The 10,629-nt window shown below is 39.7% G+C and overlaps 1 protein-coding gene across 1 annotated transcript; it reads left to right on the forward strand.

Annotated features, from left to right (window-relative positions):
* Nucleotides 1–476: 476 nt before the first annotated feature.
* LOC130166326 (butyrophilin-like protein 10) lies at nucleotides 477–10,548 on the forward strand. Its single transcript, XM_056371869.1, has 5 exons — nucleotides 477–557; nucleotides 6,654–6,998; nucleotides 7,144–7,212; nucleotides 7,299–7,406; nucleotides 8,894–10,548. Exons 1-5 carry the CDS (start codon nucleotides 506–508, stop codon nucleotides 9,019–9,021), a joined length of 702 nt encoding a protein of 233 aa, XP_056227844.1. The 5' UTR covers nucleotides 477–505; the 3' UTR covers nucleotides 9,022–10,548.
* The last annotated feature ends 81 nt before the right edge of the window (nucleotides 10,549–10,629 follow it).

Genomic DNA, 10,629 nt, shown 5'->3' on the forward strand with positions numbered 1-10,629 from the left:
TTGTGGCATTGCAAACTATTCGCAGAGGAATTAAAGTTACTTTAATGAGGCACAGGAAGTTAAAGTAATCCACATTAAGGCTGATGATTCTGATGTTTACACTGTTTTAACTATTAACAATTTTTTTTTTTTTTTCAAACTTTGAACGTGTTTATTTTCAGTTTGACAGGAGAGACAAACTCTTTAAAGCTTGTTATGATCGAGATTTGTTGAGATTTTATTGAATGAAAAACGATTAGTTTCGCTGTCACGATGTTTAATGGTGGAAAAAGTTTCCCACCCCATCAGATTAACCGATTTATACCGAATGCTGCGTAGCGCCCCTCCCACCGGATGCTGCGTAGAGCAACGCAGCATCCGGTGGGAGGGGCGCTACGCAGCCTTATGCAATGGGTTTAACACCCGGCGCGGTAAAACTTAGAGCTCAAACACGCTACCACTTCGGCTGCTCCGCCCAAAGGACAAGATATCTTTAATGTCATTTTCCTTCTGCTTTAGTTTAATAATGGACGTGACAGTGTTAATCTTAGTGTTGATTTCTTCACACGTTGTCGCGGGTAAGTGATGTTTTATCGACCGTTTCAACTCTTTTCGCTTTACTTTATTTGTCGCGTTGAAAAAGTGACGACGAGGAAAACAAAAACATGACAAGCCTCTCAGATGTTTTGTGTGGTGTTTAACTCATCTAAAAAATAAAAGAAACTGTCCATATGTGACAAAGAAAAGCAGGTTAGAGGCTGGAATTAGAGAATATTTGGCATTTTTCACCATTAATCGTTTCAGCTGTAGTTGACGTAACTTGTACAATGTAATAAATACAATAAAACACGGAGAGTCACGTGGGACCGCAGGTAGTTGGCTGCACAGTAGGAGAGCTCCCCACGACCATCAGTTAAGTAGGGGAGACCGGGGATGGTTGTATCACTTTTTGACTCAGCTCCTATAACTTGCAGAATGTTTGCGGTAGGGTACTCAGATTTTGATACAAAGTACCCTCATTTGTCTACTACAAATAGCAATGTTTTTAACTTCTCCAACTATATCACAGAATTCATTATTTGATGTCAAATGCAAAGAGTGCCATTGTTACAACCTACCCCACTACCAGGGTATGTTGTAACACAACCTGGGGTAAATTGTAACAGCAAGATTGAAGAACTAAAAACTGAGACTACACCACAAAATATGCATCTATATAAGTTTATTGTGCATGTGCCAACACTAAAGCATCTTCCTGTGCTTCACTAAGAACAAAAATAACTCATCACTGAGAACATATCCTGATAATACCGATGAATGTTACACATACAAATGGAAACCTTCAGCAGGAGGTCAGAAGTAGCTCATAATCCATGTAAAATTACAGGAAGACGTTTGACAATTAGTAAAACAACAAACATGCATACTGTGTCTGTCTTAAATGATAAAACATGAACTTGAGTGTGTGTATCTGTGTGTGTTATCCATCTAATCAGAGTGATCAGAGTCACAGTGGTGACAGATGTATGTGGGTTTTCCAGGGGTGCAGTTTTCATGGGCCCAGAACTTGCAATTTACACATCTGATCCACTTTTCTTTGGGTTTGGAATTTCCAAAGGGCTCCATGCACACAATTCAAAAATCATCTTCATCTGGGGTGTCCTCACCCTTATCCTTGTTCTTCTTGGATCTCTTTTTGGCTGTCTTTCTCTCTGCATTATTTTGTTTGCGTTTCCTCTTTCCAGATATGGCCATTTTCACATTCTTCTTACTACTACTCTTTTCTTCTTCCTCCAAGGCCTGCTTGTATCTGTGTAGATGTCTGACTTTCTCCTTGTCGTACCAGTGGTCTTTCTTGGCCCTGCTTTGGGAAATGGTCTTACAGTAGAGGGACTACTGTGCATTGAAGACTTTTTGACTGCTGTGATAGCCCACACTGGGCAGCTTTCTTGAACCTTGTTCACATGGCAGATGGAGTAGTCTTTGGTGACTGACCTCACTGCTTTTCCCTGCCTCACTTCATCTGATGCAACCTTAAGTACATGTGCAGGCACACCCCTATTTGTTTTCCTCACCCACTGTCTTGGCATACTGAAAAAAAGGAGTAGGATAGAGAAAATATGTGAATTGTGATTATGGGGATGGTTGTAACATTTTCTTATATGGTGTTACAACTATCCCCACCCCTGTCAGCCAATGTTTACCTAGCTGTATCAGCATGGTGGTTTGAAATTAGCATGGATGAAATGACTCACATTTTACGTAAGAACCTACTCTCTTACCCGATACAAGTTACCTAATTCAAACTTCAACAGCATCAGTACTAATCAAAATATAGACTTGGTCCCAAAAATTACTTTCTTACCTGAAAATTGATGTTTTGACTGTAAAATCTGCACACTTCCTCTCACAGCCATCCAAATTCACATGCAAGATCAGGGAGGAAGTGAATATATATATGAAATTGATCACATGACTCTTATGTTATCCCTTATTGGTGAAAGTGATGCTGTTACAACTATCCCTTTATTACAACCATCCCCGGTCTCCCCTATGTATATTTTGAGACATATACTTTGTCCTTAATCTGAAAATTGAGGCCCTGTGTTAAAGACAAGAATTAATTTCGGTTTCCGACCAAAAATTTGTACTTCCCCGGCGAAATGTCGAACAACAGCAAAGCTAACTTTTTCAAAGGTGCGGCGACGAGAAGTAATGGGGATGTGGCAACCCCATTAAAAGGAGGAAGGCTTTGACATATTTGAAATCTAAAAATACAGATATAGCATTTATTCAGGAGTCTCATATTATGGGAGATGAAGAGGCAGGGAAATTTAAAGTTTTGTCATGCTAAAACAACACAATGATAAGGACGGTAGAATTATTTGCATTGAAGGACAGTGCTATGTAATATATACGCCCCAAACAAGGAGGAACCTGATTTCTTTCATGAAGTTAATAGAGTGATAGGAAACATGCAGGGCCGGGTCATACTAGCAGGGGATTTCAACCAGGTAATGGACGGAATAATTGATAAGAGTAAGCCCAGTGGTAAATCTTCACCCAGGGACAGAGCTGCAATTCATATGCTGACAGAGGACTTGAGTTTGGTGGACATATGGCGATTGGTGAACCCACGTGAGAGGGAATACACCTTTTACTCCCACTGTCACAAATCCCATTCAAGGATTGATTTTTTTCTGATGTCTAACTCATCAATAGACTCAGTAGTGGACTGTGGGATAGGGGCTATTGCCCTCAGTGATCACGCCACAGTGGAGTTACATGTTGACCTGAACACAGATAATGTGAAAAGTTGACGTTGGAGGCTTAACACCGCGTGGCTACAGGATGTGTCATTTAGCAATACGTTATCAGAGGATCTTAAATCTTTTTTTGAAATTGATATTGGCTCTACAGAAACAATTTCCTCGGTTTGGGAAGCATCTAAGGCTTATACAAGAAGGAAAATTATTGCTCACGCCTCAAAAATGAAAAAGGAGAATGTGAAGAAAGAAAACTCATTAGACAAAGAGATCCGTAAATTGGAGAAAGAATTGGCAAGTCACTATTCAGATAATCTATACAAAGCAATTTGTAATACGAAATATCAACTACATGATATATATATATATATAATTAAAAAGATGAGTATGCCTTATTTAGGCTAAAAACTAATTTCTATGAAGGGGGCGAAGAGAATGGCAGACTATTAACGAGACAATTAAGACAACAGGATAATTCCAATAACATTCCAATGATTAAGAAGGATAATGGGGTAGTAACCTCATCAAAAGAAATTAATCAGGTTTTTAAAAAAAAATGTATGAAAATCTTTACACATCCTCCTGTGCTCATAATCCAGAAGACACAGACACATTTTTCTCAGGTATTCATCTGCCGAGTGCATCTAATGAGCAATAAAGTTAATCTAATCTAATCTAATCTAATGAGCAAAAAGACGCTGGACGCTCCAATAACAGAGGAAGAGATTAGGGTTACTATTTCATCCATGAAAACCGGGAGGTCACCCGGTGTGGATGGCTTCCCGGTTGAATATTACAAGAAATATATTGATATCTTGGCCCCCATATTGCATAAGGTGTACATGGAGATATCTGAGAGGGGCTCACTACCTGGTACATTTAATGATGCTTTAATTTCTCTTATTCCTAAGAAAGACAGAGATGCCTCTGATCCGTCTCATTTCAGACCTGTGAGCCTTCTTGGGGTGGATTGTAAGATTTTGACAAAGACCTTGGCGTCACGTTTAGAGAAAATACTTCCAGACATTATACATGGAGATCAAGTGGGTTTTATTTAAAAAAAAAAAAGATCCTCAGTTGATAACATGCGAAGGCTCGTACATCGGTTGCATATGAACTGCTCTAATCCGGTACCAGTGGCAGCTTTTTCACTTGATGCTGAGAAGGCTTTTGACCGGGTGGAGTGGGGGTTCCTCATGTCGACTCTTTCAAAATTTGGGTTGGGTCCTGGCTTTTGTAACTGGGTGAAGATACTACTACTACAGGGATGTGCTCTCTCCCCGTTGCTCTTCACTATGGTTCTTGAACCACTAGCTGTAGCAATCAGAGCTGATGTGAGGGTTAAAGGTGTGCAGGCAGGTGGTAGAGAGCACAAGCTATTTAAGTATGCCGATGATATTTTATCAGTGTTGGAGGAACCTGGGAAGTCCCTGCCGGTGTTACTTGAATGTATCGAATCATATTCTAAATTATCAGGTTATAAAATAAACTGGCATAAGTCGGAATGAATGCCGATATTGTATACATGTCACGCTGGGGTTATCACTTCATATGGCTTCAAGTTTCTACCTTCAGGTATGAAATATCTAGGCATTCAACTAAATTCAAATCTGGATGAAACGATGCTCTCAAATATGGAACCACTCCTCCAGAAAATAAAATTGAACCTGGATAAATGGGGAAAATTGAAGCTCACATTGTGGGGAAAAGTTAATGTAATTAAAATGGTGGTTGCACCGCAATTCAATTATGTTTCCATGATGTTGCCACTCAATATAGCACCACAGCTGTTTAAACATTATGATAGAATTATCAAAGACTTTTTATGGGATAAAAAGAGACCAAGGATTAATATAAAGAAGATGTGGTCACCGAGGGAAATAGGAGGTATGGGTCTACCTAATGTAAGATTATATAATCTATCATTTGAAATGTGTAGATTGATAAAACATTGGAAGGGGATAGATCAGGAGATGAGCTGGATCAAAATTGAAAGAGAACTAACTGGCCCGTTTGAACCTCTGGATGTCCTCTCACATGGTGCAGCAACTTCTGGACATAATTATTTTTCAAACCCAGTGCTGTCTTATTCTAAAGCAGTTTGGAGAGAAATTCATAAGATATATAATATTTCGCACTTGAGACAACCTTACGCCTCTCTATGGTATAACCCAGCCGTACGTATTGGGAAGAAATCTGTTTATTGGAATCAATGGCTTGTAAGAGGGATACGCAAAATAAGTGACCTGTGTGTGGATGGAGTGTTTATGTCGTTTGCTTATATTATGCAAAAATATAATCTGGAATATAAAGGTAATCATTGGAAATATTTGCAAATAAGAGACTGTATCACAAAGGGAAAATTTAATCACAATGAGAATACATTGATGGAAGTTTTGGATCTACCGAGTATAACACACAGAGCAGCCATATTCTACAAGACATTTAATGGTTTACAAGAAGATGTGTGTAAAAATCTGAGGATCATTTGGCAGAAAGACCTAGGGTGTGATCTGAATGAGGAGCATTGGTTAAATATCTTATCAAATACAGGGAAACACATGAGAGAGGCAAAGGGGAAATTTATTCAGTATAAGATAGTTCATCGATTTTATTTCACCCCCTTCAAAACTACATAGAATGGGCTTATTAGGAAATAATTTATGTTGGAAGTGTCAGAGTGAAATAGGGACATTTTTACATGTAATTTGGGGATGTAAACTGGTGTACCCGTTTTGGGAGAAAGTATTGGAACATGTGAGTAAATGTCTGGGTGTGGCGGTACCTGTATCACCAAGACTATGTTTGTTAGGGGACCAAACAGAAATACTAAATATATCTAAATATGAACGAGGGGTTTTAAAAGTTGGGATGGTCACCGCTGCTCGAACAATTCTCAGAGTATGGAAGAGTACAGTCGCCCCAGATGTTTAAAAAATGGATGGAAATTATGTCAGAAGTTGCATCATATGAACGCATGTTGGCTAGAATTAACAATGAAGAGGAACATTTTATTTTTTTGTAGGTAGGACATATGGAAAAATTTGAAGACATGGTGCTGAATGTATATTGTGGTTGTTTCAAAAAAGGAAATGTTGATTTGCAGGAGGGCTTTGTACAGTATATATGGTTGTATGCTGGATATACTGTCGATGTTGGTGTCAGTGTTTGTTTTCGAGTTTGATTGTATGTTTATGTGTGTATGAATAAATAAAAACTTTAATGACAAAAAAAAGAGTCAAATGTTGAAAGTAAGGGATAGAAATCCGAAACACCGCTCAGCAGTATAAAAACGTGTGTCACGGTCGCCATCTTGCCCGACCCCCGTTCTTTTAGTTTTATGCTGGAGACACCAGCTCAGTGTTGTGAACGTCACCTAGCGTTCATGTGTGTTGTTTGTCTCTGCAGCACAGCATCGTGTCAAGTGTCCGACTGAGACGACCCAGGCAGAAGAAGGTGATGATGTTACACTTAGGTTTGATCTGGATCCCCGGGTCAACTTGTTGGATTATACACTGTACGTTACAAGAACCGACCTCGACGAGGTCGTCCACGTCTATCGAAGTGGAAAGGACCTCACTGATCCACAGATGGAGCGATACAGACACAGAACAACTCTCATCCATGAAGACCTGAGCAGAGGAATCATCACACTGCAGATCTCCTCAGTTCAGCTGAAGGACAGTGGACCGTACAAATGTCTTGTCCTATTGAACGCTAGTTCTACTGGTTGTACCACTGCCCTTAATGTTGGTAAGCATGAGGACTTTACTGCTGTACAGGACATTTTAGGATTTATTTCATTCAGTATTTATCACAGATAGTGAAGAAGTTTGTTCCTGAATAAAACACGTGATTTTAAAAAGTGATTAAACAGTTTATTTCTCATTTGAAACAGTGAAAAAAGTCCAACACAACAAGACGAAGACAGATGATGTCATGACCAGCACCTCGCCACCAAACCCTGGTAAATGTCTTTGATTCTTTCTCTAGGAAACTGTTGTAGAGAAACTGTTCTTCGTCTCATCTGGACACTTTCTGATTTTCCTTCAGCTGCTGAGACGGTGAATGTTGGTGCCGTTGTTGGTGGAGTTCTCGGTGCTGTTGTTCTTGGTTTTCTCTGCGCTCTTATCGGAGTTCTGGTGAAACGTGGAATCATCAGTGAGTTACAGTTACAAATTTCTCTTAATGCAGTGTTGTATTTAAGTCCAATTAGTGGGTAAATGTACTGGAGTATTCCAGTTTTATACAGCGGTATGAAAAAGTTTAGGCGCCCCTGACAGTTTCCATTATTTTCATGTATAAATCATTGGGTGTTTGGATCAGCAATTTCATTGTGATCAATCAAATAACTGATGGACACAGCAATATTTCAGTAGTGACATGAGGTTTATTGGATTAACAGAAAATGTGCAATATGCATCAAAACAAAATTAGACAGGTGCATAAATTTGGGCAACCCAACAGAAAAATCCCATCAATATTCAGTCGAGCCTCTTCTTGCAGAAATAACCTGTAGACGTTTCCTTCAGCCTCCAATGAGCCGCTCTCAGCGGCGTGCACTCGGGGCGCAGGGGAAGGTTTTCATTGTTATGACTGTAGTTCAGCCGCCTCTGTGGCTGAGAGGCTTTTGTCAGTTTGGTGGTGGATGACATCACACCTCCTCCAGACTAATATGAGATGGTGTATAACCTGCAGACATGATGTGTGGCCACCAGGGGGCTCTGTGCACAACAGTTTACTCTGTAGTGATGATCTTTCTCTAGCAGCTGTATTACAGATAACACCTGATCTATACCCACCAACCAGCACCTCCTATTACCTGTGTGTGTTCACCTGGAGGTCGTTAAAGTTTGTTAGGAATTATCCTCAAGCCAGCATCCCAGAGATGATGATGATGATGATGATGATGATGACTTTATCACACTAGCAGTGCTGCAGTTTCCCCTTTTCTCCTCAGTTTTCACATTTTAAAGCAGCTGCAGCAGGAAAATGCTGCTTATTCACTGATGCATCAGTATTAAGAGTCTAAAGATATAAAGCTGCAGATGTTGAGAAGCTGCAGCTGTTTTCATGTGAGATCCATGTTGGATTTATCTGATGAGCAGACACGCACGCACGCACGCACGCACGCACACACGCACACACGCACACACACACACACACACAACAATGATCAACATCTGTGTGAAACTGTTTAAACACAAGCTGAAGATTAAAACCTTCATGACGGAGGATTTACTGCAGGACTGTTGCATCAGACTCCATCAGTTCAATGTTCCTAATGAACTGATCACTCAGTGAATATTAGTGATTATCAGCTGCAAACAGCCTGAGCTCATTGATCTCAGTGCTGTTCTCACCTGTGAACTGATTCACCTGCAGATGATCTTTAATCTAACAGATTTACATTATTATTATTATTATTATCACCAATAAGATGTTTCCCCTTTTAAACTGTAACGCAGGAACACGTTTACTCACAGATTTTATTTCATCAGTTATGTTAAAAACATAATACTGCTGAATATTATTGATAATCGTTGGATCACAGTTCACAGTGTGAACGAGTCCCTGTCGTTCGCCCCCTGGTCTCTACACAAACATCAGTTCAGTGAGTCTCAAACCGGTTTCTGATGTTCTCACAGAGGTTTGCAAGAAGACGCGCGGGGCGGCGGCGGCGGCGGCAGTCGAGGCAGTCGTGATGCTGAGGCACAAAGCGACAGGCGGGGGTGACGACCTGCACGGCGGCGGCGCTGAGAGGGGAACCAGCTGAAGTGTCACCTGGACCATGGGCGTAACCACGCATCCTTTGGGGGGCTCGTTCCCCCCCCCAATACTGGGAAAATACCAATCTGCCCCCCCCCCCAAATATTATGTATAAATATGTTAAATATTTCCTCCTTTTATGAACCCTGGCTGTCAACTGACCCGTCTCTTATTATTTCCGATTTATTTTCAATTTATTTCCGTCTGTTAAGGAAAACAAAAGTGTGTGATCACCCCCCTCCCGGTTGTACACTTGGTTGCGCCCATATAACAGCGGCTCCGTTTGAAGCGCCGACCTTGCCCAAAAAGCGGAAAAAGCAAGACTTACGAAATTTTTTTCAGACAGTAAGCAACTACAGAGCTAAAGAGGAGTGACGTTGTCAAAATGAGCCTGTTTAATTAATTTGAAATATTTAACTCGTTAAAAAGGGCTCAGCTTGTTAGTTAAGTTGAAGTGAAGAGACTTGTATAATATGAAGCTAGTACCAACGATGTCATGATAGCCTGTCACAATTTGGGCTAAATAACAAGCTAGGCTAATTCTGGTGGGGGAAAAACTTTAAATGTTAATTCAGATGGTCAATACATAAAAATCATAGAATTGTGGGAAATGCACTTTAAAAAAAAAAAAAAAAAAAAAAAATTCTGGGGGAGGGCTCTCATTTGGACCCCCCCAATGTCTATACCATGGTTACGCCCTTGACCTGGACCCAGACAGAGAATCCATCCAAGCTCCTGGTTAACAACAGGAACTCTTGAGTATTCGGTTCCCATCAGCTGATCGGTCGATTCAATCCGCTCTGACATGATCAACCAGTTTTAATCCAGAACCATGAATGTGAGCAGAAGTGAAAGAGTCTGAAATTCAACCAAATATAAATGTTGTTATTCATATTGTACATATATTTATTCAGCTGTAACCTGATGAGGGACAAAGTTCTGCTGCTCTGAAGATGAAAACAGCCTCATGAATTTGACGATTTGCGGTTGAAAGAGCAAAAAACATTTTGATTATCTATTTTACATTTTGCTCAACATCATTTAATGACTGTATTTCAATATGTAGTAAATCTCACTTTTAAATGTTTTTAAAAGTATTTCAGCTTCACTGCCGTCATCCTCTCTCTGAAATATCATATCATCCACAATATGATCAATAACTGATCATTAGACATGATTCCTCACTGATCGGAGCCTCGTGTCTAAAGCCTCACACATTATTTATTGACAGTGCTGAATGTTCAGAAAATTTCAGAAAGTTTTCAGTGCTTTAATCTCCCAGAGCAACTTGCTGAAAATTAATGTTCTCAGAGCAGTTTTCTGAAACAAACTTCCTGATGACTGATCCGCTGTGTGCATTAGAAATTAAACTAAGCTGTATTTCCTGTTGTGTGTGTGTATGCACTGTATAAAGCTCTTTTAACCTGTAAAGAAATAATTAATAAGATCTGTTTTTATTATCTCTATCACTAACATCATTAAAATATTTATCCAATCAGGATGGTTTTGGTTTAATTTGTCCAGATCTTCAGATTTTTTTTGTCTCCAACCCAAAACATGTATCTAATATTTTACAACATATCAAAAATTAGAGAAAGAAAGAACTTTTTTCCCT

This window comes from Seriola aureovittata, chromosome 3, assembly GCF_021018895.1.
Source record: "Seriola aureovittata isolate HTS-2021-v1 ecotype China chromosome 3, ASM2101889v1, whole genome shotgun sequence".
In the NCBI taxonomy this organism is placed as follows: Eukaryota; Metazoa; Chordata; class Actinopteri; order Carangiformes; family Carangidae; genus Seriola; species Seriola aureovittata.

What these genes read in the sequence shown, in the direction of transcription:
- LOC130166326 (XM_056371869.1), top strand. Translation starts at nt 506, where the DNA reads ATGGACGTGACAGTGTTAATCTTAGTGTTGATTTCTTCACACGTTGTC. An exon ending in TTCTTCACACGTTGTCGCGG is followed by an intron (nt 558 to 6,653) that starts GTAAGTGATGTT and finishes TTGTCTCTGCAG; the next exon opens with CACAGCATCGTGTCAAGTGT. An exon ending in TACCACTGCCCTTAATGTTG is followed by an intron (nt 6,999 to 7,143) that starts GTAAGCATGAGG and finishes CATTTGAAACAG; the next exon opens with TGAAAAAAGTCCAACACAAC.